The sequence below is a fragment of the Coregonus lavaretus genome (genome assembly GCF_964263955.1).
Source record: "Coregonus lavaretus genome assembly, chromosome: 3".
Lineage (NCBI taxonomy): Eukaryota > Metazoa > Chordata > Actinopteri > Salmoniformes > Salmonidae > Coregonus > Coregonus lavaretus.
In genome coordinates, this window is record NC_139990.1 from 27,817,203 (window position 1) to 27,843,836 (window position 26,634).

General features: G+C 43.6%; 1 protein-coding gene across 1 annotated transcript in view; it reads right to left on the reverse strand.

Moving 5' to 3' along the window:
- Nucleotides 1-320: 320 nt before the first annotated feature.
- LOC311126321 (zinc finger MYM-type protein 4-like) overlaps nucleotides 321-26,634 on the reverse strand; it is a 34,879-nt gene continuing 8,565 nt past the window's right edge. The window contains exons 13-28 of the mRNA XM_084158506.1: nucleotides 26,332-26,482; nucleotides 23,795-23,967; nucleotides 23,259-23,409; nucleotides 19,155-19,289; nucleotides 18,827-18,864; nucleotides 13,017-13,152; nucleotides 12,119-12,231; nucleotides 9,392-9,593; nucleotides 6,831-7,040; nucleotides 6,353-6,477; nucleotides 6,013-6,190; nucleotides 5,604-5,755; nucleotides 5,425-5,539; nucleotides 4,936-5,193; nucleotides 2,255-2,384; nucleotides 321-2,055 (exon numbers count right to left, since the gene is read on the reverse strand). Coding sequence (XP_084014632.1) covers nucleotides 1,821-2,055; nucleotides 2,255-2,384; nucleotides 4,936-5,193; nucleotides 5,425-5,539; nucleotides 5,604-5,755; nucleotides 6,013-6,190; nucleotides 6,353-6,477; nucleotides 6,831-7,040; nucleotides 9,392-9,593; nucleotides 12,119-12,231; nucleotides 13,017-13,152; nucleotides 18,827-18,864; nucleotides 19,155-19,289; nucleotides 23,259-23,409; nucleotides 23,795-23,967; nucleotides 26,332-26,482 — 2,502 coding nt within the window. The 3' untranslated portion in view covers nucleotides 321-1,820. The remainder of the gene's footprint in view (nucleotides 2,056-2,254; nucleotides 2,385-4,935; nucleotides 5,194-5,424; nucleotides 5,540-5,603; nucleotides 5,756-6,012; nucleotides 6,191-6,352; nucleotides 6,478-6,830; nucleotides 7,041-9,391; nucleotides 9,594-12,118; nucleotides 12,232-13,016; nucleotides 13,153-18,826; nucleotides 18,865-19,154; nucleotides 19,290-23,258; nucleotides 23,410-23,794; nucleotides 23,968-26,331; nucleotides 26,483-26,634) is intronic.

The window sequence follows — 26,634 nt, forward strand, 5'->3', positions numbered from 1 at the left end:
TATTGTGTGTAGATTGATGAGAGAAAAAAATGATTTTATCAATTTTAGAATAAGGCTGTAACGTAACAAAATGTGGAAAAGGTCAAGGGGACTGAATACTTTCCGAATGTACTGTATGTCTGAAGTTTTACTATCAATTACTGTTTTATACTCTGCTAGGGTGTAAATCTAGCCACCTTCTTAAAGTGGCTAACAGAATTGATCAGAGATCTTCACGCCTAAATCATATGACCGCAATAAATGTTGTACGTATTATTTTAAAACAATCTGGAATTAACTAGATAAATAAAGCTTCAAAAGCTAAACATTTGTTTTTCAGCATTTATTTAAAAATAATATTTGATACAAAAGTTTTCCTCAGAACAAAGTCGAAGAGACGCACCTCTATGAGCCAGTATGGGGAGCACTTACAATGTAAAAAGTGCTCGCCTTTCCAAATGAACTGTCAATATGGCCTCAAACTATAGCATATTCATTTCTAATTCCACTTTGAGGATTCAGGGTTCTCTCCTTGATATCACACCAAATCTCAAGTGTTTGAATGTTTAACATAAGGAAACAGAGAATGACAATTTTTTCCCCTAACAACATTATACATGCTTTCTTGTGTATGCATGTGGGAGCACTAATGTGAAAGCGTTTTAGCATGTTCAGATGACTCCAAATATAACTCAAGACAATTAATGGAATGCGTGTCATCAATTTTAGTAGGCAATGGACTTGGACAAACCTATTGACAGCTAGTTATATCCCTCAGTGTTTGTTCGATGTTCTCATTCCCAAAAACAACAGCTAATACCAGAAATATTGTCATAATATATCCTTTAACATACAAAATCACAAAAACAACTTTGCTGACATGACTGAATGACATCTGTAATAATAATTACCAACATTATTTTCAATGCGTCCTCATATTTGTAGTGATCCCATACAGAAAGATGAGACCAGAAATAAGAACTCTGCATTAGAAAGGACTTGGTCAGATGTAGCATCAGTCAATGGGATCGGCAACTTCTTAAAAGCGTCTTCCCAATCAGAGTCCATATTGAATAGGGCTGGAGAGCATTGTCTCATATTGTGAAGTAGTCCCCTTTAGCTCAGTTGGTAGAGCATGGCGCTTGCAACGCCAGGGTTGTGGGTTCGTTTCCTACGGGGGGCCAGTATGAAAATGTATGCACTCACTAACTGTAAGTCGCTCTGGATAAGAGCATCTGCTAAATGACTAAAATGTAAATGTGAAGTGAAAGAACTTGAAAAGAGCTTGTTAACCAGACTTGTTTTTCTCTATGACCACAATTATGCTCACCAAGGCTAGGGTCAATTCCATTTCAATTCAGGAAGTACACAAAAATTCCAATTATCTTTAATGCTTTTCAATTAGGAAAAATTTGAATTGGAGTTTGGTCCACTTTCTTAATTGACTGGAATTTAAATGGTATTGACCCCAACCATGCTCACAAATGCAGTATGGTGATTCTTCTTCAAGTGATTCCTCCTGCTGTTTCCTCCATTTTATTTTGAAAGACCAGACAGCATGAACAGTGTCTCTCTCTTTAGTCCCAGTCGTGCGGTTGAGCATCAGTTTATAATTGTGTTTACACTCTTCCCCTACACATTGTGTGTACACGACACATTCTCAGTCTATAGGTGTGCGAACACACTACTCTTCACACATGGCTGGAATCCTTACGGATCAACACGTAGTGTATGTGTGTGTGCGTGTGCGCATGTATGTATGCAAGCAAGAGCTTCCAACTGTGTGTGTGTGTGTGTGTGTGTGTGTGTGTGTGTGTGTGTCGGGGCACCACTCCTCATAGTCAATCAGAGTCGGCACTGTCTTGGTCGGGGGTCCACTCAGGGTCCTTGGACTGGGGCTCGTTCCTCTGGGGGTCTCCCAAATGGATCTCCCTGACGGTGAGGATGCGTGTCAGCATGGTGTCCAAGGTGTGGTCGTCCAGGCCCTGGGAGGAGAACCACATGGGGCTGTTGGGGACGCATGAGCGCTCCGGGAGCAGGAAGAACACGTTGGTGCGCTGCTTCACTGAGTCCGAGCTGGAGGAGAGAACAGGGTGAGGAGGAGAGCTCTGAGTGAGAGGGGGCTCGTTTTTAATGACATGAGGAAAGATCTCAGAAAAGCAGAGTTTTGAAAAGCAATTTCAAGAACAAGAATATTAGGTTACACTACTAGGTTAGATTGGTCTGTACAATGGGCAGATTAAAGGTATGTAGTATTTGTGTATGTGTCACTCACCACTTGGAGAGGTAGAACTCGTACAATCTGACAGGACAGCGGAGGGGATTCTCACTGTTCTCCATCATCTCCAGTACCTCCTCTTTCTCCTCGTCATCTCTCTTCCTCTTCACTGCCACACCGTCTGCATCTGCAACACACACAGATCCATGATTACAGATGAATGAAATCTGATCTATATCATTTTACTAAATGCATTAGTAAAAACAACAACCCACACTTAAATCTCCTAAAGAGTTAGCCAAGGCAACAGTCGCAAGGGAAGAACTCCCTAGGTAGGAAGAAACCTTGAGGACAACACACACATCTCTCACATGACAACAGAAACATAGGTCACAGTCCTATTGATAAAACAACCATAAAAGGTAGGCTCTCTCCCTCAGTTGCCTATGCACATTAACAACAAGATCAACAACTTATGCTAGCCAGAGCGAGATGAGCTAAAATCTAACGAGGGTAGATACTAGATAAACGCTCTAAAACTTTTTCAGCGAGTTGGCCGTCAAAATTGCACTGATAAATGATGGCAGAATAGTAGCCTGCTCGTCCTTCTGCAGCTTGCCTGCCAATGCATGCTTGTTCCAACCCATGTTGACAACTGAATGGGAACTTGCCTGCCTGCCAAATACAACTAAGAGATATGCTAACTGTGGATAATAGTCGTTCAAGATCAGCATAGCTAGCTAGCTAGCAACGTTAGGCTCTGTGTTTTTAACTTGCTAAATAAATAGCTACATAAATAGATTTCCCAGGGGTGTCAAACTCAATCAGCGCACGGGCGATATAAAAAAAAAAACGGATTTGCGGGCTACACATTACCTATTTGTTTTGACAAAAAAAACATGCAACTGCGACTAAAATTGGCCATTGTTTAATTTGAAAAAAATATGGCCTTTTATAATGTCCACTTACAGTGCATTCGGAAAGTAATCAGACCCCTTGACTCTTACCACATTGTTACGTTACATCCTTATTCTAAAATGGATTAAATCGTTTTTCCCCCCTCATCAATCTACACACAATACCCCATAATGACAAAGCAAAAACTGGTTTAGAAAATTTTGCAAATGTATTAAAAAAAACTGAAATGTAACATTTATATAAGTATTCAGACCCTTTACTCAGTACTTTGTTGAAGCACCTTTGGCAGCGATTACAGCCTCGAGTCTTCTTGGGTATGACGCTACAAGCTTGGCACACAAGTATTTGGGGAGTTTCTCCCATTCTTCTCTGTAGATCCTCTCAAGCTCTGTCAGGTTGGATGGGGAGCGTATCTGTGCAGCTATTTTCAGGTCTCTCCAGAGATGTTAGATTTGGTTCAAGTCCGGGCTCTGGCTGGGCCACTCAGACATTCAGAGACTTGTCCCGAAGCCTCTCCAGCTTTGTCTTTGCTGTGTGCTTAAGGTCGTTGTCCTATTGGAAGGTGAACCTTCACCCCAGTCTGAGGACCTGAGCAGGTTTTCATCAAGGATCTCTTTGTACTTCGCTCCGTTCATCTTTGCCTCAATCCTGACTAGTCTCCCTGTCCCTGCCACTGAAAAACATTCCCACAACATGATGCTGCCACCACCATGCTTCACCGTAGGGATGGTGCCAGGTTTCCTCCAGACGTGATGCTTGGCATTCAGGCCAAAGAGTTCAATCTTGGTTTCATCAGACCAGAGAATCTTGTTTCTCATTGTCTGAGAGTCCTTTAGGTGCCTTTAGGCAAACTCCAAGCGGGCTGTCATGTGCCTTTTACTGAGGAGTGGCTTCCATCTGGCCACTCAAGCATAAAGGCCTGATTGGTGGATTGCTGCAGAGATGGTTGTTCTTCTGGAAGGCTCTCCCATCTCCACAGAGGAACTCTGGAGCTCTTTCAGAATGACCATTGGGTTCTTGGTCACCTCCCTGACCAAGGCCCTTCTCCCCCGATTGCTCAGTTCGGCCGGGCGGCCAGCTCTAGGTAGAGTCTTGGTGGTTCCAAACTTCTTCCATTTAAGAATGATGGAGGCCACTGTGTTCTTGGGGACCTTCAATGCTGCAGAAATGTTTTGGTACCCTTCCCCAGATCTTTGCCTGGACACAATCCTGTCTCGGAGCACTACGGACAATTAGTTCGACCTCATGGCATGGTTTTTGCTCTGACATGCACTGTCAACTGTGGAACCTTACATAGACAGGTGTGTGCTTTCCAAATCATGTCCAATCAATAGAATCAAGTTGTAGAAACATCTCAAGGATGATCAATGGAAACAGGATGCACCGGAGGTCAATTTCGAGTCTCTCAGCAATGGGTCGGAATACTTATGTAAATAAGGTATTTTATTTTTAAAACATTTGCAAAAATTTCAAAAAGCAGTTTTTGCTTTGTCATTATAGGGTATTGGGTGTAGATTACATTTTTAAAATCCATTTTATAGTAATGCTGTAACGTAACAAAATGAGGAAAAAAGGGAAGTGGTCTGAATTCTTTCCGAATGCACTGTATAAATATTACATTAGAAAATTGAATTAAATATTAAAACTGAATGCACTATTCATCTAATTCAGTTTCAAATCATGAAATACAAGGTCAATTAATGGATTCAATGATTCAATTTGTGCATTACACATTTTTTTATCTTGAATTCAAATACAGTTTCTGTTGGCTCTGAAATCGCTCCAGAGTAAAGGAGGAGAAAACCAAATAGGCGAAGCACCTGCTGTCTCCGTTGCGAGGTCCTTCTTGGGGATGGGCGGGTAAAAGCGAAGGAAGTTGGACTTGGTGTTGTCGTGGATGGACTTGGTGCAGCGCATGACGTGGGCGAAGGAGAGCTGGCGGTGCTGGGCCACCGTCTTGAACTGGAAGAACTTGGTGCAGAAGAAGAGCAGCGTGTTGAGCAGCACGATGGGAGAGTAGGCTCCCAGCTGTTTACAGTCCCACAGGTACTCCTCCTCCACCCGCGAGTGCAGGTAGCCTGGGAGAGAGATTCCAACATTAAAGACCTTTAATAAGCATACTAATAACACATACCACAAACTCAACGCCCTCAAATACATGAAAGGAAAGCAAGAGAGGGAGAGAATGTGAGTGTTAAGGTGAAGGATGATAGATGGAATAAGAGAGAGGTCATTCACAACAGTGGAAGCCTTATTACAACTTTTGCGCTATAAACTGTGTTTACAAGTGTGTGTATGTGTTTTCTTACCACTGGCCGTTATGGTAGGTTTGAAGTCTTTCAGCAGCTTGGTGATCTCCAGTGTGAACTTGCCATAGAAGAGATCAGTGAATATGTTCTCCATGCGCCCATTCTGAAATAAGTACTGCAGAAAGATGGGCAATTAACAAAATGATATCATCAGAAGTGAGAGAGTGTGTGTGTCCTACCTGCTGGATGCCGAGGCAGAGATAGAACAGACTGTCCTGGCTGTAGGACTCTCCGTTGGGTCGTTTAACTTCACAGATAAACCGACAGAGACCGTAGCCCAGCTCTGCTGTAGTACACTTTAAAACATCCTCCTTTATCTCCATTGGCCGCGCTGTAACGGGGGGAACAGAACGTTATTCAGCGTACTGAGTTAAATGATTCCCATTGGCAATTAAGAGGTAGGTTTAATTCTATAAAGACGCAGTGAATAAGGAAGAAGCAAAGCAACAAAATGTGTGATATCAGGGTTTCAGGAAATGAATAAAAATTGATAGTTATAATAGTCATGTTTGTCTGTGTGTGAGCGTGATATGGTCAGGGCAGGGTGTGTGCACGTGCATGCACAAGTGTATCAGTGAGCAGACTCACAGCCAAATCGAGGCTTCTCCAGGTCAGGCTGGGTCTTGCTCCACTGGACCCATCTCTTCCAGGCGTCCACCCCGTACATGTGCTGCAGTTTGGGGGGCTCGCCGGGCACCACGTCACACTTGGCCGCACTCAGCGACGGCACCGCTGACGCAGTCTCTGCTGCTCTCGACTTACGCTTCTGTGGGGTCAACGGGGGAGAAACACGCACCCACAGACAAAATATTTACAAAGAATGAGGGAAATGTTAAGACATTTTAAAGAGGAGCACTGCTGGGAGTTGAAATATGGAAATAAAATCGCTGATGGCGCTTTTTGAAAGGGGTCTTATTTATCCTCTTACCTTTTTCTTCTGTGGTAAGCCATCCCGAGCTTTCCTTCTGGCTCTTCGTCGTGGAGGAGAAGGAGGTGGACTGGGACTTCTATCCCTCTCCTGATCCCTCCAATGGGCCATCAGCTCCAGGGTTTCTGACAAAACGATGCAGATATTTGAATACAACTGACTACTATGAGAATGAGGCCAGCTGAATTGTAGTGTGTTGTATCAAAGAAGCGTTTGACTTACTGATGCTTGTTACATGTTAAAAACATAACAGAACAATATAGAGCTAGAAGCCATTCACTATAAAGTCACAATATGTTTTGACCATATACTTTCCCTCAACAAAGATTGACAGTCTTCAACTAAGGTATAAGTATTCTACAAGTTATACTGGGAGATTTCAGAAAAAACATCTAAAACCTCTAACAGACCAGGTCCATTGCTCAAATCAGGAATCCCTGATAACTCTGGGGAGGTGTAGAAGTCGACCATCACTCACGGACTGGGAAGTCAGCCTCTATGTCCATGATGGGGGGTGGGGGGGTGGCGGGGACGTTGATGTCCACGATGGGTCGGAGCATCTCGTGGGCGTAGGGTCGACTGTGGCGCGAGGAGACGCCGGGGGTGGGGGGTGGCTCGTCATCCCAAGTGGTGAGGAAGTTGCTCAGTTCGTCTGTGTCCAGGTCTCCACTGTAGGTGCTGCCCTGGTCTGGTCCCCGGACAGAAAACACAAAAGCATTCAAGTTATGGGACAGCTCTCAAAATATTCATCGGTAACCCTCTATTTTACATCCCGTTATTTACTCGACAGTTAAGTAGGAAGTACTCGTTAAAATTGTGATATTAATTACATTTCAGTTTCTTTGAGATTCATTGATATCACCATGTACCAGGTAGTTACTATTGCGTTGAATTATTTGAGGTAAGTACCAGAAACTATTGTTACTACATAGTCCTTAAAGTCCCAACCTGTCCCACATACCATCATGGCCACCAAATCACCCCTAGCTGTCCAATTGGCTCATTCATCCCCTCCCCTCTCCCCTCCCCTGCAAGTATTCCCCAGGTTGTTGCTGCAAAGGAGAATATGTCCTCAGTGAAAATAACTGATATATTACCTGAAGTCATAATGCGGAATTCTAATTAAGAACAGCTTTTTAGACTGTCATTCAGCTGTAAATTGCTTTTAAAAGAGACTTGGTGGAAGTGCCAAGAAACCCCAGTTATAACAAGCTCTCACAGCTATACAGTGGGGAAAAAAAGTATTTAGTCAGCCACCAATTGTGCAAGTTCTCCCACTTAAAAAGATGAGAGAGGCCTGTAATTTTCATCATAGGTACACGTCAACTATGACAGACAAATTGAGATTTTTTTCCCAGAAAATCACATTGTAGGATTTTTAATGAATTTATTAGCAAATTATGGTGGAAAATAAGTATTTGGTCACCTACAAACAAGCAAGATTTCTGGCTCTCACAGACCTGTAACTTCTTCTTTAAGAGGCTCCTCTGTCCTCCACTCGTTACCTGTATTAATGGCACCTGTTTGAACTTGTTATCAGTATAAAAGACACCTGTCCACAACCTCAAACAGTCGCACTCCAAACTCCACTACGGCCAAGACCAAAGAGCTGTCAAAGGACACCAGAAACAAAATTGTAGACCTGCACCAGGCTGGGAAGACTGAATCTGCAATAGGTAAGCAGCTTGGTTTGAAGAAATCAACTGTGGGAGCAATTATTAGGAAATGGAAGACATACAAGACCACTGATAATCTCCCTCGATCTGTGGCTCCACGCAAGATCTCACCCCGTGGGGTCAAAATGATCACAAGACCACAAAATCCCAGAACCACACGGGGGGACCTAGTGAATGACCTGCAGAGAGCTGGGACCAAAGTAACAAAGCCTACCATCAGTAACACACTACGCTGCCAGGGACTCAAATCCTGCAGTGCCAGACGTGTCCCCCTGCTTAAGCCAGTACATGTCCAGGCCCGTCTGAAGTTTGCTAGAGTGCATTTGGATGATCCAGAAGAGGATTGGGAGAATGTCATATGGTCAGATGAAACCAAAATATAACTTTTTGGTAAAAACTCAACTCGTCGTGTTTGGAGGACAAAGAATGCTGAGTTGCATCCAAAGAACACCATACCTACTGTGAAGCATGGGGGTGGAAACATCATGCTTTGGGGCTGTTTTTCTGCAAAGGGACCAGGACGACTGATCCGTGTAAAGGAAAGAATGAATGGGGCCATGTATCGTGAGATTTTGAGTGAAAACCTCCTTCCATCAGCAAGGGCATTGAAGATGAAACGTGGCTGGGTCTTTCAGCATGACAATGATCCCAAACACACCGCCCGGGCAACGAAGGAGTGGCTTCGTAAGAAGCATTTCAAGGTCCTGGAGTGGCCTAGCCAGTCTCCAGATCTCAACCCCATAGAAAATCTTTGGAGGGAGTTGAAAGTCTGTGTTGCCCAGCGACAGCCCCAAAACATCACTGCTCTAGAGGAGATCTGCATGGAGGAATGGGCCAAAATACCAGCAACAGTGTGTGAAAACCTTGTGAAGACTTACAGAAAACGTTTGACCTGTGTCATTGCCAACAAAGGGTATATAACAAAGTATTGAGAAACTTTTGTTATTGACCAAATACTTATTTTCCACCATAATTTGCAAATAAATTCATAAAAAATCCTACAATGTGATTTTCTGGATTTTTTTCTCTCATTTTGTCTGTCATAGTTGACGTGTACCTATGATGAAAATTACAGGCCTCTCTCATCTTTTTAAGTGGGAGAACTTGCACAATTGGTGGCTGACTAAATACTTTTTTTCCCCACTGTAGCTTGGCCCTATGAAGCCATAGAGGGAGTCTCACAGGCTCAAAGACAGTAACCACTGTTTAACTCTGATTACCCAAATGTTCATTAGGCCACGCAACAGAACATGTTTAGCAAATCCAGGTAGTCCCTCCCCTTTTCAGTCTGTTTTCTTCCATTTGGTTCCTAATGAACATGACCCAGGTTTCATCCCACTCCCTGTCTCCCTCCCCTGGTTACCGTCTTGTACTGCTGGGGCTGGGGGTCTTTCAGGGGGTCGCTCCGGGGACTTCTCTCTCCCCTCCTCGGCCACCATCTCGGCCATGAGAATGAGGTCGGCCTCGAACGGGTCAGAGGGGATCTTCTCCTTGATGTCCTGGATGGTCTCCACAATGCTCTCTGCGTTATCCAGGGTCACCGGCAGGAACATGGGCACGGGCAGCTGGAAACAGGACAGATAAAGGGTTAGATGTGTGATATAGAAATTAAAATATATACAGGTTAAAAGTAATGACTAAATGTTCCACCCTTAAATATAGTTGTGAAATGTCCTTGTTTTAAGTATGATTAGCACTTTCTTAGTAGTGACTAATTATTACACTCTGAAACTGTGTGAGATGTGTTAGAATCTACTACCTGGTAATGTGTGAGTGTAGGACCAGTAAAGACTATGACATTGAGCTACTATTTAGCAATGTGAGTAAGAGTTAGACCAGACAACAAAGGGGAAGTGTCTACAGACAACTGAGAAACCAAGATAAAGAGGCCTCCCAATGTAGGGAGGAGAGAAACTGTTAGGCTTTTTAAGGAGTATGGGGACGGCAATAACTAAGGAATGCATGTGTGTGTGTGTGTGTGTGTGTGTATGTACAGTGGGGGAAAAAAGTATTTAGTCAGCCACCAATTGTGCAAGTTCTCCCACTTAAAAAGATGAGAGAGGCCTGTAATTTTCATCATAGGTACACGTCAACTATGACAGACAAAATGAGAAAAAAAATTCCAGAAAATCACATTGTAGGATTTTTAATGAATTTATTTGCAAATTATGGTGGAAAATAAGTATTTGGTCAATAACAAAAGTTTCTCAATACTTTGTTATATACCCTTTGTTGGCAATGACACAGGTCAAACGTTTTCTGTAAGTCTTCACAAGGTTTTCACACACTGTTGCTGGTATTTTGGCCCATTCCTCCATGCAGATCTCCTCTAGAGCAGTGATGTTTTGGGGCTGTCGCTGGGCAACACAGACTTTCAACTCCCTCCAAAGATTTTCTATGGGGTTGAGATCTGGAGACTGGCTAGGCCACTCCAGGACCTTGAAATGCTTCTTACGAAGCCACTCCTTCGTTGCCCGGGCGGTGTGTTTGGGGTCATTGTCATGCTGAAAGACCCAGCCACATTTCGTCTTCAATGCCCTTGCTGATGGAAGGAGGTTTTCACTCAAAATCTCACGATACATGGCCCCATTCATTCTTTCCTTTACACGGATCAGTCGTCCTGGTCCCTTTGCAGAAAAACAGCCCCAAAGCATGATGTTTCCACCCCCATGCTTCACAGTAGGTATGGTGTTCTTTGGATGCAACTCAGCATTCTTTGTCCTCCAAACACGATGAGTTGAGTTTTTACCAAAAAATTATATTTGGGTTTCATCTGACCATATGACATTCTCCCAATCCTCTTCTGGATCATCCAAATGCACTCTAGCAAACTTCAGACGGGCCTGGACATGTACTGGCTTAAGCAGGGGGACACGTCTGGCACTGCAGGATTTGAGTCCCTGGCGGCGTAGTGTGTTACTGATGGTGGGCTTTGTTACTTTGGTCCCAACTCTCTGCAGGTCATTCACTAGGTCCCCCGTGTGGTTCTGGGATTTTTGCTCACCGTTCTTGTGATCATTTTGACCCCACGGGGGGGTGAGATCTTGCGTGGAGCCCCAGATCGAGGGAGATTATCAGTGGTCTTGTATGTCTTCCATTTCTTAATAATTGCTCCCACAGTTGATTTCTTCAAAACAAGCTGCTTACCTATTGCAGATTCAGTCTTCCCAGCCTGGTGCAGGTCTACAATTTCGTTTCTGGTGTCCTTTGACAGCTCTTTGGTCTTGGCCATAGTGAAGTTTGGAGTGTGACTGTTTGAGGTTGTGGACAGGTGTCTTTTATACTGATAACAAGTTCAAACAGGTGCCATTAATACAGGTAACGAGTGGAGGACAGAGGAGCCTCTTAAAGAAGAAGTTACAGGTCTGTGAGAGCCAGAAATCTTGCTTGTTTGTAGGTGACCAAATACTTATTTCCCACCATAATTTGCAAATAAATTCATAAAAAATCCTACAATGTGATTTTCTGGAGAAAAAAAATCTCATTTTGTCTGTCATAGTTGACGTGTACCTATGATGAAAATTACAGGCCTCTCTCATCTTTTTAAGTGGGAGAACTTGCACAATTGGTGGCTGACTAAATACTTTTTTCCCCCACTGTATGTGTGTGTGTATGCATGTATGTATGTGTGTGTGTTTGTGTGTATGTGTGTGTGTGTGTACTGATGGTCAGGAGAGCAGTTTTAAAGTGGAAAACTACAGCCCACCTAAAGAGGGGAGGGATTTTTGTATGAGTATAAAAGATGGACTCTGAAATTGTGATGGCAGAATTCTCAATGAATAAACATCTCTGACTATGCAGACCGGGACTCTGTCCGTTTCTTGATTTTGGGAGACGCACAGAGACACTGAAATAGTTTGTTAAACAATTCACATAACAATCTAGAGGCTGCAATTCTTTGTTCATGTTGCTCTTCTGTTCTGCAAGCGCATGTATCACCCAACCTCCAACTACTATTCAATGGCAGTTGGTTTCAAATGAGTCCAGAGCACACAGCTCTTGTTTGAGAGAATTTGAGGAGAAATCTGTGTGACTATGTGACTGACTGAGGTGAAGGCTAGGTAGTGCTAGATGTGGGATGTTAACATACCGGTATGGGGAGTCCAACAGGCTGGGGGGTGTACTGGGTGTACAGGTTCATGGGGACTGGGACATACACTGGTACTGGGACAGGCACTATGATCACCTTGGGGAAATTATCATCTGTGGACCAACAAACAATTTCAAGATAAAAAGAAATACATGTGTGTGTCTTTGAATATGTATGTATTCAATGGCCTATACCATATAAGCCATTCATTTCACCATGTTTTCCTTTTTCTTTGTGCAAATATCCAATTATTTGTACATTGGTCTTAAACATTTGTTTTTTTTTGTTTTATAAATATTTGAAATGGGGGAAGTGCCTTAAAAGCCTAATTTGACCATTCCTAAACATGTTATTTTTGTTTACCTTTTAAACCATCATATTGTTTTGTATTTTCTTATAATAAATACAAACATTTAAGAAAAAACGTTGTTGTGATGAGTTTCTCAGGTATCAAAGAATCAAGGATGCAAGGATATACTTAGACATTCTGTGGAGATTTCATACCAAGTATTTATTGAATCACGAGCTCGTGGGTTCATCTAACAAACGGACATGGCTTTGCCGTTCGTCAGTTGAACTCTTAAACAAAGGAAACACTACCTTATATACCCTTCTATTACCATCTTCCTGACATACATCTGGCAAGTCTCCATGGGCACTCCCTGTCTTTGATGTTCATAACTTTTTACCCCATGTCAGTATCCTAAACATCACTCATGCTATCCTAAACATCACTAATCTACCTTGACATAATGGAATGTAGACTTCATGGCCCCAAACCACTCATCTCTTAACTCTTCCTCACAACGCTATGGCATGACATCATTATACCATAAAAACATAATATCAACCGTGTGTGGTATATAGGCTACGTGTGTGTGTGTGTATGGTGTTGTACCTGTCTGGCACCCTGTGGTGGTGAAGTTGGGTTTACACATGATGCCCTTGTTCTGGACCATGGGTTTGCAGAGCAGGGCCTTGTTCTTCTGAGCCCTGGGTGGAGGGGCCCGGGGGGGCTGTGTCTGTGTGCTGGCCTGAAACACAATGAAGACAGACTGTTAGTAACCATGGGCCAAACCTAACTTCTACTTGAATTTCACTTAGTCTCCCACTGACATAAATGCACAACATAGGCTGCAATTAGACAGGCAGCCCAATTCTGATCATTTGCCCAATTATTTTCTACAGAATAAGACTATAGTTGCCATGGCGTCCTAGTAGCAGCCAAAGCACAGAGCTCCTGTACATTTGTACATATTTCGTTATTTTTAGGAGTTTTTCATTATTATAAAAAAAAATTATCAGCTCTTTTGTTTTTGATAATAGTTTTAATTGCATACAGTACCAGTCAAAAGTTTGGACACCTACTCATTCCAGGGTTTTTCTTTATTTTTACTATTTTCTACATTGTAGAATAATAGTGAAGACATCAAAACTATGAAACAACACATATGGAATCATGTAGTAACCAAAAAATGTTAAACAAATCAAAATATATCTGAGATTCTTCAAATAGCCACCCTTTGCGCCTTGATGACAACTTTGCACTCTTGGCCTTCTCTCAGCCAACTTCACCTGGAATGCTTTTCCAACAGTCTTGAAGGAGTTCCCACATACGCTGAGCACTTGTTGGCTGCTTTTCCTTCACTCTGCGGTCCGACTCATCCTAAACCATCTCAATTCGGTTGATGTCGGGGGATTATGGAGGCAGGTCATCTGATGCAGCACTCCATCACTCTCCTTCTTGGTAAAATAGCCTTTACACAGCCTGGAGGTGTGTTGCGTCATTGTCCTGTTGAAAAACAAATGATAGTCCCACTAAGCCCAAACCAGATGGGATGGCGTATCGCTGCAGAATGCTGTGGTAGCCATGCTGGTTAAGTGTGCCTTGAATTCTAAATAAATCACAGACAGTGTCACCAGCAAAGCACCCCCACACCATAACACCTCCTCCTCCATGCTTCACGGTGGGAAATACACATGCAGAGATCATCCGTTCACCCACACCGCGTCTCACAAAGACACGGCGGTTGGAACCAAAAATCTCAAATTTGGACTCCAGACCAGAGGACACATTTCCACCGGTCTAAATGTCCATTGCTCGTGTTCTTGGCCCAAGCAGGTCTCTTCTTCTTATAGATGTCCTTTAGTAGTGGTTTCTTTGCAGCAATTCGACCATGAATACCTGATTCACACAGTCTCCTCTGAACAGTTGATGTTGAGATATGTCTGTTACTTGAACTCTGTGAAGCACTTATTTGGGCTGCAATTTCTGAGGCTGGTAACTCTAATGAACTCATCCTCTGCAGCAGAGTTAACTCTGGGTCTTCCATTCCTGTGGTGGTCCTCATGAGAGCCAGTTTCATCAAATTAACTTTTAAGAAGACATACCTGTTAATTGAAATGCATTCCAGGTGACTACCTCATGAAGCTGGTTGAGAGAATGCCAAGTGTGCAAAGCTGTCATCAAGGCAAATGGTGGCCTATGTTTGAAAAATGCATCTGGACACAGTACCATCTTTTTTGTTTCACATGGCTGCCAATCCCTGATCTTTTGAGAACATAATTTGAGGAGTCGCCTGAAGCGTGAGAGGAATGGGAGATAGAGGAATACAGCAGTGCTGAGGCAGAGGGCTCGTAGAGATGACGACTGGTTACTATGCTAAACTTTGTGTGGTGAGCTTTCTGGTGCCCAGAGTTGCTGAGGCATCAACCAAGTGGGTGCAACACAGAGTGGAAGAAGAGAAGTCCAGCGGCTTTAAGACCCACCATCATCTACCATCCGCTGTCGAGCTCCCTTCGCTCAAGCCATGACCTGACCCTCTCCATTTTCGGAGGATGCAGCTTTCAAAGACTTGGCCTCTATTGGTTGACCTGTCATTATATATTGCTTGTTTGTTTTTTTGCACTTTGAGATTCTATGAAAATAATTATAGAAATGTAATAAATTATTATTTGCAAAATATCTGATCTGATTGGTCAAAAGACCAATTAGTGGAAAAAGATCAGAATTAGGCTGCCTGTGTAAATGCAGATAAAGTGAATATTCGACTTCAAATCAAATTTTATTTGTCACATGCTTCGTAAACAACAGGTGTAGACTAACAGTGAAATGCTTACTTACGGCCTCTTCCCAACAATACAGAGAAAAAAATAGAAATAATAGAAAAATAATAACAATGAATAAATACACAATAAGTAACGATAACTTGGCTATATACACAGGGTACCAGTACCGAGTAGATGTGCAGGGGTACGAGGTAATTGAGGTAGATATGTACATATAGGTAGGGATAAAGTGACTAGGCAACAGGATAGATAATAAACAGCGTATGTGATGAGTCAAAAGAGTTAAGTGCAAAAAGGGTCAATGCAGATAGTTAAATAGTTAACCAATAGCTAGCCGGACTAACTATTTAGAAGTCTTATGGCTTGGGGAAGCTGTTCAGGGGCCTGTTGGTTCCGCTTGCCGTGCTGTAGCAGAGAGAACAGTCTATGACTTGGGTGTCTGGAGTCTGACAATTCTTAGGGCCTTCCTCTGACACCGCCTGGTATAGAGGTCCTGGATGGTAGGGAGCTCGGCCCTAGTGATGTACTGGGCCGTACACACAACCCTTTGTAGTGCCTTGCGGTCGGATGCCAAGCAGTTGCCATACCAAGCGGTGATGCAGCCAGTCAGGATGCTCTCAATGGGGCAGCTATAGAACTTTGAGGATCTGAGGGCCCATGACAAATCTTTTCGGCATTCTGAGGGCGAAGAGGCGTTGTCACGCCCTCTTCATGACTGGACTAGACCATGATAATTCCTTAGTGATGTGGACACCCAAGGAACCAGAAGCTCTCGACCTGTCCACTAGAGCCCTGTTGATGTGGATGGGGGTGTGCTCGGCCCTCTGTTTCCTGTAGTCCGCAATCAGCTCCTTTGACTTGCTGACGTTGAGGGAGAAGTTGTTGTCCTGGCACCACACTGCGAGGTCTCAGACACACGCTCTGCGTGTGAGTAGCCAAAGCACCTGCTCCGTTTGGCTGCTGCTCAGCGCTTACGAGACAGTTGCCTGCACAGTGCACACAGCTGATAACCATATTACAAGAATATGGCAATAAAGGCAGCCCTTCTACTTACCCAGAGTCTGATGAACTCATGATATGGACATTTGAGTATCTCCTGTGCATCTGAGGTAAAGTTAATGGGTAAAGTAGTGACTAGCTACAACTGGAGCAAGGCGCACAAGAGTGAGCTGTCTCATCGTCGTCAGTGATCAGGCCTACCACTGTCATGTCGTCCGAAAACTTAATGGTGTTGGAGTCGTGTGCGGCCACGCAGTCGTGCGTGAACAGAGTACAGGAGGGTGCTAAGCATGCACCCCTGAGGGGCCCCCGTGTTGAGCGTCAGCGTGGCGGACGTGTTGTTGCCTACCCTCACCACCTGGGGGCGGCCCATCAGGAAGACCAGGATCCAGTTGCAGAGGGAGGTTTTTAATCCCAGGATCCTTAGCTTAGTGATGAGCTTTGAGGGCACTATGGTGTTGAACGCTGAGCTGTAGTCAATTAACAGCATTCTCACGTAGCTGTTCCTTTTGTCCAGATGGGAAAGGGCAGTGTGGAGTGCAATAGAGATTGAGTCATCTGTGGATCTGTTGGGGCGGTATGTGAATTGGAGTGGGTCCAGGTTGTCTGGGATGATGGTGTTGATGACCAGCCTTTCAAAGCATTTCATGACAGGTTACCTTGGCGTTCTTGGGCACAGGGACTATGGTGGTCTGCTTGAAACATGTAGGTATTACAGACTGGGTCAGGGAGAGGTTGAAAATGTCAGTGAAGACACCTGTCAGCTGGTCAGCGCATGCTCGGAGTATGTGTCCTGGAAATCCATCTGGCCCTGCGGCCTTGTGAATGTTAACCTGTTTAAAGGTCTTACTCACATAGGCTACAGAGAGCGTGATCACACAGTTGTCCGGAACATCTGGTGCTCTCTTGCATGGTTCAGTGCTGCTAGCCTCGAAGCGAGCATAAAAAAAGGTATTTAGTTTGTCTGGTAGGCTCACATCACTGGACAGTTCGCGGCTGGGTTTCCCTTTGTAATCCGTGATAGTTTACAAGCCCTGCCACATCCGACGAGAGTCAGTTGGTTCGTCGGAGGGCGTAGCGTGATTTCTTATAAGTGTCCGGATTAGTGTCCCGCTCCTTGAAAACGGTAGCTCTATACTTTAGCTCAGTGCGGATGTCGCCTGTAATCCATGGCTTCTGGTTGGAATATGTACGTACGGTCACTGTGGGGCAAACATCGTCGATGCACTTATTAATGAAGCCAGTGACTGATATGGTAAACTCCTCAATGCCATCGGAATAATCCCGGAACGTCTTCTAGTCTGTTAGCGAAACAGTCCTGTAGCATCGGACCACTTCCGTATATAGCGTGTCACTGGTACTTCCTGTTTGAGTTTTTGCTTGTAAGCCGTAATCAGGAGGATAGAGTTAATGTCAGATTTGCCAAATGGACGGCGAGGTAGAGCTTTGTATGAGTCTCTGTGTGTGGAGTAGAGGTTGACACAGGCATGAAAAGTAATTCCTATACATTTTCTTCTCATTCTGTCCTGATCATGCAACAGTTCTATAACCCCGGAACTTTACTTTCCCGTCCCAATATATATCACTCACGTCCCGATCCATGCAAATATTTTCCTCTGAAATAACTTCCTCTGTTAGCTGCTAGTCTGTCTGTCCCCCGCTCTGCGTGCAGAACCGCATTAGTGGAAACCAAGACTGCTCTCATGGCAGGCCTGGTTGTAGCTAGATATGTTTGAGTCGCGTGGGGGACAATTTTTGCATTTTAGATAACCCTAACCTAATTCTCCTAACACGCCAAGTTAATTCATCCAACCTGCTGTGTAAGTTCACCTAACCTTTTACGAAAAGTCACTTCTGCTAGTCAAAACTGGCAGACCTGCCCTGAGAGCAGTGCGAGTATCCACTAACGCAATATTGCGCTCTGCGTGGGAGTAGCCAAAGCACCTGCTCCATTTGGCTGCTGCTCAGCGCTTACGAGACAGTTGCCTGCACAGTGCACACAGCTGATAACAACCATATTACAAGAATATGGCAATAAAGGCAGCCCTTCTACTTACCCAGAGTCTGATGAACTCATGATATGGACATTTGAGTATCTCCTGTGCATCTGAGGTAAAGTTAATGGGTAAAGTAGTGACTAGCTACAACTGGAGCAAGGCGCACAAGAGTGAGCCGACGGAAGGGGAGGGGGGAAATGACCATATATATATATATATATATTAAGTAAACTATATTAGCCTAGACAGTTATTTTTATGAAATGCTCCACACGTTCCATATTTCTACAACACCCCCCCGCCAAAGAAAACTATGTTTATAACTATTCCTGTAGTGCCCACTCCTGTGGACTGTCCTGAACTTGATTCTAGAACTTCACTCCCACTCCTGCCAGAATCCCGTGGGACCCGACAGACCGACGGAAGTCCTGTTCCTGTGTCAACCTCTAGTGTGGAGTAAAGGTGATCTAGAGTTTTTTCCGCCTCTAGTTGCAAAGGTGACATGCTGGTAGAAATTAGGTTAAATGGATTTCAGTTTTCCTGCATTAAAGTCACATTAAGTGGAAGTTACAATTCGCCCCCATATGTATAATACATAAACATATAGACAAATATAGACAAAAGAACGCATATGCACAACTTACATTTCCAACATACTTCACATGTCTGCTGGGAACAGTCCCTGTCATGAAGCAACAGAGCATGAGTCAGTATAAAAACACCACAGCCAGTCAGTCAGGCCTGCTAATAAGATAACTTATCAATCTAAATCAGCTGTAATTAACCTGCACCTTAATGGGTGTCAACAGGCTACACTACTAGCAATGACACCTTAAACCTATTCAAAGAGATGATAACAGATAGTTGAACACTCAGGTTGCACACTCTCCGGTTACACTTGATAGTGTATAACACCTCGTGTGTATCCCAGTGTGTATACAGTAACTGGTAACAGAGTGTGTGTGTGCATACCTTGCAGGGCAGTGTTGGAGTAGTTGGGCTGGCCAGTGGGGGAGCTGGCTAGTGAGACTACGTTGGCGATGACTGGATCAGACACACTCGTAGCAGTGGTAGTATTGGAGGGGGATGGAGCGATTGAGATGGCCACTGGAAGGATACGTGGAAGAGAGAGAGAGATAAATGTTGCAGTCATTATTATACAGTGCCTATAGAAAGTATACACCCCCTGTGGATTTCAGCACATTTTATTGCATTACAAAGTGGGATTAAAATTGATTTAATTGTCATTTTTTGTCAACAATCTACACAAAATACTCTAGTGTCAAAGTGAAAGAGAAATTCCCCCACAAAATTTAGATTAATGAAAAATAAAACTTGATCAGATAAGTATTCACCTCTCTGAGTCAATATACACTGCTCAAAAAAATTAAGGGAACACTTAAACAACACAATGTAACTCCAAGTCAATCACACTTCTGTGAAATCAAACCGTCCACTTAGGAAGCAACACTGATTGACTATAAATTTCACATGCTGTTGTGCAAATGGAATAGACAACAGGTGGAAATTATAGGCAATTAGCAAGACACCCCCCAATAAAGGACTGGTTTTGCAGGTGGTGACCACAGACCACTTCTCAGTTCCTATGCTTCCTGGCTGATGTTTTGGTCACTTTTGAATGCTGGCGGTGCTTTCACTCTAGTGGTAGCATGAGACGGAGTCTACAACCCACACAAGTGGCTCAGGTAGTGCAGCTCATCCAGGATGGCACATCAATGCGAGCTGTGGCAAGAAGGTTTGCTGTGTCTGTCAGCGTAGTGTCCAGAGCATGGAGGCGCTACCAGGAGACAGGCCAGTACATCAGGAGACGTGGAGGAGGCCATAGGAGGGCAACAACCCAGCAGCAGGACCGCTACCTCCGCCTTTGTGCAAGGAGGAGCAGGAGGAGCACTGCCAGAGCCCTGCAAAATGACCTCCAGCAGGCCACAAATGTGCATGTGTCTGCTCAAACGGTCAGAAACAGACTCCATGAGGGTGGTATGAGGGCCCGACGTCCACAGGTGGGGGTTGTGCTTACAGCCCAACACCGTGCAGGACATTTGGCATTTGCCAGAGAACACCAAGATTGGCAAATTCACCACTGGCGCCCTGTGCTCTTCACAGATGAAAGCAGGTTCACACTGAGCATGTGACAGAGTCTGGAGACACCGTGGAGAACGTTCTGCTGCCTGCAACATCCTCCAGCATGACCGGTTCGGCGGTGGGTCAGTCATGGTGTGGGGTGGCATTTCTTTGGGGGGCCGCACAGCCCTCCATGTGCTCGCCAGAGGTAGCCTGACTGCCATTAGGTACCGAGATGAGATCCTCAGACCCCTTGTGAGACCATATGCTGGTGCGGTTGGCCCTGGGTTCCTCCTAATGCAAGACAATGCTAGACCTCATGTGGCTGGAGTGTGTCAGCAGTTCCTGCAAGAGGAATGCATTGATGCTATGGACTGGCCCGCCCGTTCCCCAGACCTGAATCCAATTGAGCACATCTGGGGCATCATGTCTCGCTCCATCCACCAACGCCACGTTGCACCACAGACTGTCCAGGAGTTGGCGGATGCTTTAGTCCAGGTCTGGGAGGAGATCCCTCAGGAGACCATCCGCCACCTCATCAGGAGCATGCCAAGGCATTGTAGTGAGGTCATACAGGCACGTGGAGGCCACACACACTACTGAGCCTCATTTTGACTTGTTTTAAGGACATTACATCAAAGTTGGATCAGCCTGTAGTGTGGTTTTCCACTTTAATTTTGAGGGTGACTCCAAATCCAGACCTCCATGGGTTGATACATTTGATTTCCATTGACAATTTTTGTGTGATTTTGTTGTCAGCACATTCAACTATGTAAAGAAAAAAGTATTTAATAAGATTATTTCATTCATTCAGATCTAGGATGTGTTATTTTAGTGTTCCCTTTATTTTTTTGAGCAGTTTATGTTAGAAACACCTTTAGCAGCGACTACAGCTGTGAGTCTTCTTGGGTGAGTCTCTAAGAGCTTTGCACACCTGGATTGTGCAATATTTGTCCATTATTCTTTTCAAAATTCTTCAAGCTCTATCAAGGTGTTGGGGATCATTGCTCGACAGCAATAGTCAAGTCTTGCCATAGTAGTGCAAGCAGATTTAAGTCAAAACTGTAACTTGGCCACTCAGGAACATCCACTGTCTACTTGGTAAGCAACTCCAGTGTAGATTTGGCTTTGTGTTGTAGGTTATTGTCCTGCTGAAAGGTGAATTCCTCTTCCAGTGTCTGCTGTAAAGCCTGTGCTTAGCTCCATCCCGTTTCTTTTCATCCTGTCAAACATACCCAAACCATGCTTGGAAATAAGGAGGAAGTTACTCAGTGATGTGTTGGATTTGCCCCAAACATAAGGCTTTGCATTAGGCCAAAAAGGGTATTCCTTTGCGTTTTTTTTCTCTTCTCAGTATTACTTTAGTCTTCTTTTCACACTGTTATTTGGGTCATTATTGTGGAGACACTACAATGTTGTTGATCCGTCCTCAGTTTTCTCCCATTACAGCCATGAAACTCTGTAGCTGTTTTAAAATCACCAATGGCCTCATGTTGACATCCCTAAGCAGTTCAGAAGGACGACTTTGATGTGTCTGGGTGGTTTAATACATCATCCACATTATAATTATAAAAAAATGGACCATGCTTAAAATATATATTCAATGTCCGATTGGTTATTGTTACCCATCGACCAATCACTGCCCTTCTATATGAGGCTTTCGAAAAGCTCCCTGGCCTTTGTAGTTTAATCTGTGCTTGAAATTCAATACTTGACTGAGGGACCTTATAGATGTATGTATGGGGACAGAGGAAGGGGCAGTCATTCAAAAATCATGTCAACCCCTATAATTTCACAGAGTGAGTCCATATAACTTATGTGATTTGCTAAGCCAAATTTTACTTCTGAACAAATTTAGGCTTGCCTAAACAAAGAGGGTGAAAACTTATGCAACGACTACATTTTAGTTATTTAATGTTTATTCATTTGTAAAAATGTGTAGAATTTTCTTTTCACTTTGACATTATGGAGTATTTTGTGTAGATCAATGATAAAAAATTACAATTAATATTTAAATCCCACTTTAACGCAACAAAATGTTAAAAAAGTTCAAGGGGGTGTAGACTTTCTTTACAATGTCTTTACTGTGATATACAGGGGGATGAAGGCTAGTCAGAACAGAACAGGAAGTTGCAGTTAAGGTTTATTTGTTACTTAGAAATAGTTGTGATGATAAAACGAGGAACTTCTGACACACTCAAGTAATTCCCCCAAAACGTTAATAGGGGTGGGACTCCAAGTCTGTATGACAATTTGTGTACCTCTTTCAAAACATGAGCTGTGAACAGGCAACATAATGACATGTAAAAAAATAACTGACATGTAATATCCTATGATGACACATTACAATGTGCTATAGCATCCAGAAAATCACATTGTATGATTTTTAAGTAATTCATTTGCATTTTATTGCATGACATAAGTATTTGATCACCTACCAACCAGTAAGAATTCCGGCTCTCACAGACCTGTTAGTTTTTCTTTAAGAAGCCCTCCTGTTCTCCACTCATTACCTGTATTAACTGCACCTGTTTGAACTCATTACCTGTATAAAAGACACCTGTCCACACACTCAATCAAACAGACTCCAACCTCTCCACAATGGCCAAGACCAGAGAGCTGTGTAAGGACATCAGGGATAAAATTGTAGACCTGCACAAGGCTGGGATGGGCTACAGGACAATAGGCAAACCTGGTCAAGACCTACAGGAAACGTATGATCTCTGTAATTGCAAACAAAGGTGTCTGTACCAAATATTAAGTTCTGCTTTTCTGATGTATCAAATAATTATGTCACGCAATAAAATGCAAATTAATTACTTAAAAATCATACAATGTGATTTTCTGGATTTTTGTTTTAGATTCCGTCTCTCACAGTTGAAGTGTACCTATGATAAAAATTACAGACCTCTACATGCTTTGTAAGTAGGAAAACCTGCAAAATTGGCAGTGTATCAAATACTTGTTCTCCCCACTGTATTATATCAATCTTACCCTTTTGGCCTTGGGGCTTGCCCTGGTTCTGGGTCTGCAGGCTGCAGAACTGGAGCAGACACTGGAGGTTGCAGAAGTGCTTCACCTCGCCCAGCATCGGCAGGGTCTCAATCAGCTTCCCCTGGCGCTCGCACGCATCACACTTAGCCACCTGAGAGAGGAGACAATCATGATGTAGAAATAGCAGTTAGAGCGTACCTCATAGAATAAGAATTCATATAACTGCTATTCCACTTGCTATATTGGATGTACCATTTGACAAGTTCAATTAATTCACTCATCAAATGAATGTGGTTTCCTATCCCCACCTTTTTCTCTCCTCCTGCACTAATATGAGAGAACTGTACAGTAATCTAAGCAGAATGTCTGGTAGTATTTGCAGACAAGTCTTTTTTAGAAAAATTAGTATTTTCTAGTCTTTTCAGATCAGTGTTAAAGACAAGAAGGACACATGCACAGGAGACTACTTCTAATGATTGAGCCTCATTGAGCCCTAGGTGTCTTGTTCGGTTCCTTAGCGTGGTTCCTTCTCTTACCTGGCAGAAGAGCAAGGTGTAGTGGGACTTGCACTCGTCCGAGCAGAACTCCTCCATCTTTCCCCCGTACTGGCCCGTGACTGCCTTCTGCGCAGTGGAGGCGCAGTATGCACAGTTTCTGCAGTGTTTCCCCCAGCGCTTGGTCAGGTCGTGCTTGTACAGCAGCTTACAGCCTGGGTATGGAGGAAAGAGGGGAGAAAGACAGGGAAGTTAAGCTTTGTCCGCCAAGTCAGAATTCTTATCAGGTCGACTATGATGATCAGAATAGTCTTTCAAATAAAAAATAAATGCTTATTACGGATAGCCATGACATGACTAGAGCTGGGGAATTGCCAGGGACCTCCCGATCCGATATTATCACGATACTTAGGTGCCGATACAATACGCATTGTGATTCTCACGATTCTATATGTATTGCGATTCGATACTGTGATTTTATTGCGATTCGATACTGTGATTTTATTGCGATTCGATACTGTGATTTTATTGCGATTCGATACTGTGATTTTTTTGCGATTCGATGTGCCAAACATATGGCTCACTATACTGAATGTCTGCTGCAGAGAGACGAGAGAGAGCATGAGAAAATGAGTTTTGATCAGTCATGGAAATAAAAGTGCTGAAAACATGTTGGCTCACGATTGGAAGGAGGTTAATACAGCTATAAAGATGATACCAGGTGTGGTAGAGACAGGTCTGTTTGTGGGGATGACAGAGTGGGTGTACTTTGGGATGGAGGATGGTAGTGTTCGTATCAGAGACCCCCCAGTCAACTGACCAGAGCCCTGCTCCAGCACCACCTGGAACCAACCACCATCAACCATCTCATCTCAACCACAAGTGCCCTAATATTCTATCTCTGCCTGATCTGACGGACTCCGACTGTGATTGGTGTAAAAATAGTCACCTGTAGTTTTGCCTCACACAGACACAACGTCACCTCAACATCTGTCTCTCATCATGGCATGTACAGACTCTAAGTCCCAAATGGCACTCCCTTTGACCAAGGCATATAGACCCATGGGGCTCTGGTCAAAGGGAGTGTAGTATGTAGGGATTAGGGTGCCATTTGGGACTGTCTTAAAGAATGTCACTGTCATAAACATCCAACCTGTATTGACTCACTGTGGCTGTAGCTAGACCTGCATTGACTCACTGTGGCTGTAGTAACTAACAGGGTGTAGTAACATCAGTCAGTGGTGTGTTTTCTGTTCTCTTTAGATAAACAGAGAGCTCTGGTGGAGATGAACAAACCAGTCTGGCAACAGTGGTACAGTCCAAAGACTAAACCTCCTGAATGGTACCCTATCCCCTTTATAGCGCAATAGTTTTGACCCTATGGGGCACACTGACCCCAATGGGCCCTTGTCAAACGTAGTGCACTGAAATAGGGATTATGGTGCCATTTTGACCACTAGCCTGAACATCTGCTCTGTTTCTACTGAGAACTGTCTAACTGGTGTTGTCTGTGTCCCAGATCTGTCTCTAGTTGTCTATGTCCCAGATCTGTCTCTAGTTGTCTGTCCCAGATCTGTCTCTAGTTGCCTAGTCCCAGATCTGTCTGGATGGCCCAAACAGACTTTCTCTCAGGCTGTGTCTCTGTTTGTCTAGTTGTTGCACATCGTTTCCGTTCATTGCTCAAGCCAGCCTTGTGGCATTCTCTTACCTAATACCAAAGTTGTAGGGTCTGGATTCACAAAACATTTCTTAAGGTTTTCAAAATCCACACTCAATGCATGGCTCACCTATGAAAAAGAGGAGTTTTGGCGCAGGTACAGCCGACTAGCGCTAGCTAACACTAACTGTGAAAAATATAAATACATTTATACTATGATCTGTATGGTCTTTTTTGCCATCTGTCGGTGCTATCAACCACTCTAAGGTCCCACTGTTCTAGGTCCTCACTCTATGCTCGCCTTGTCACACTCCGCCCAGTATAACACAGGTTCAACAAAGACTGCAATGCCTCAAGGGGTACAGTATGATCTTCCAAATAAAGACTAAATACCTATTACTGATAGACATAAGTCATGACATGATGACAAAAGTAGAAGAAGTGACTTGTTGGGTGTGTCAATTTATTTAGTGTTATGATGAAAGGTAACCAAAATGTTTCAATAATACCTCAAGGCAGCAGACCTATTAAAACCCTTTCCTGCAGTCAAATTACCAAATCGCCCTCTAGTGGCCTCATGGGTAGAATGCTATTAATATTTGTCATAATTAATACACTTTTTGTTTTTGCAGAAAATCCGGTGTTCCTATGTCAAACGGGTTTGTTATATTTCAGTCTTTTCTGTGGCGTATATAAAGCGTAATATTGGGATGCAAACTCAAAATTGAATACATGATATCTGACATGGTCCGTGTATTCTTTTTTTAGCTGTATTCTTTTTTTAAGCTCATAACCATGTGTGTGAGGTGTATACTTTTGTTTCAAAGAAGATTTGTTTAAGACTACCAAGGAACACGGTGCGAACTTGATTCAGCCCACTGCAGCAAAAGGTTAAAGACCATGTATGTATCACCCTCCTAACCTTCGCTGCAGAAGATGTAGTCTCTCTTGTTGATTCGCTTGACCTCCTTGGCTGGCTTCTCAATCTTGCAGTACTCGCAGCGTGCCATCTCGTAGTTTATCTTTCTGTACTCCTCCGAGCAATTTACCGAACAGAGGAATACCATCTTATCCTGTAGGGTTGCACAGACACACACATTCAATCAATTCTATAGCAGCATTAAGAGGGAGGTTGTCAACCTAAATAGAGGTGTGTTTGTGAGAGGGAGTTCAACAAAATGGACAAAGAGGGAAAGGCAAAGAGAAGAGTCAGAATGAGAGATGG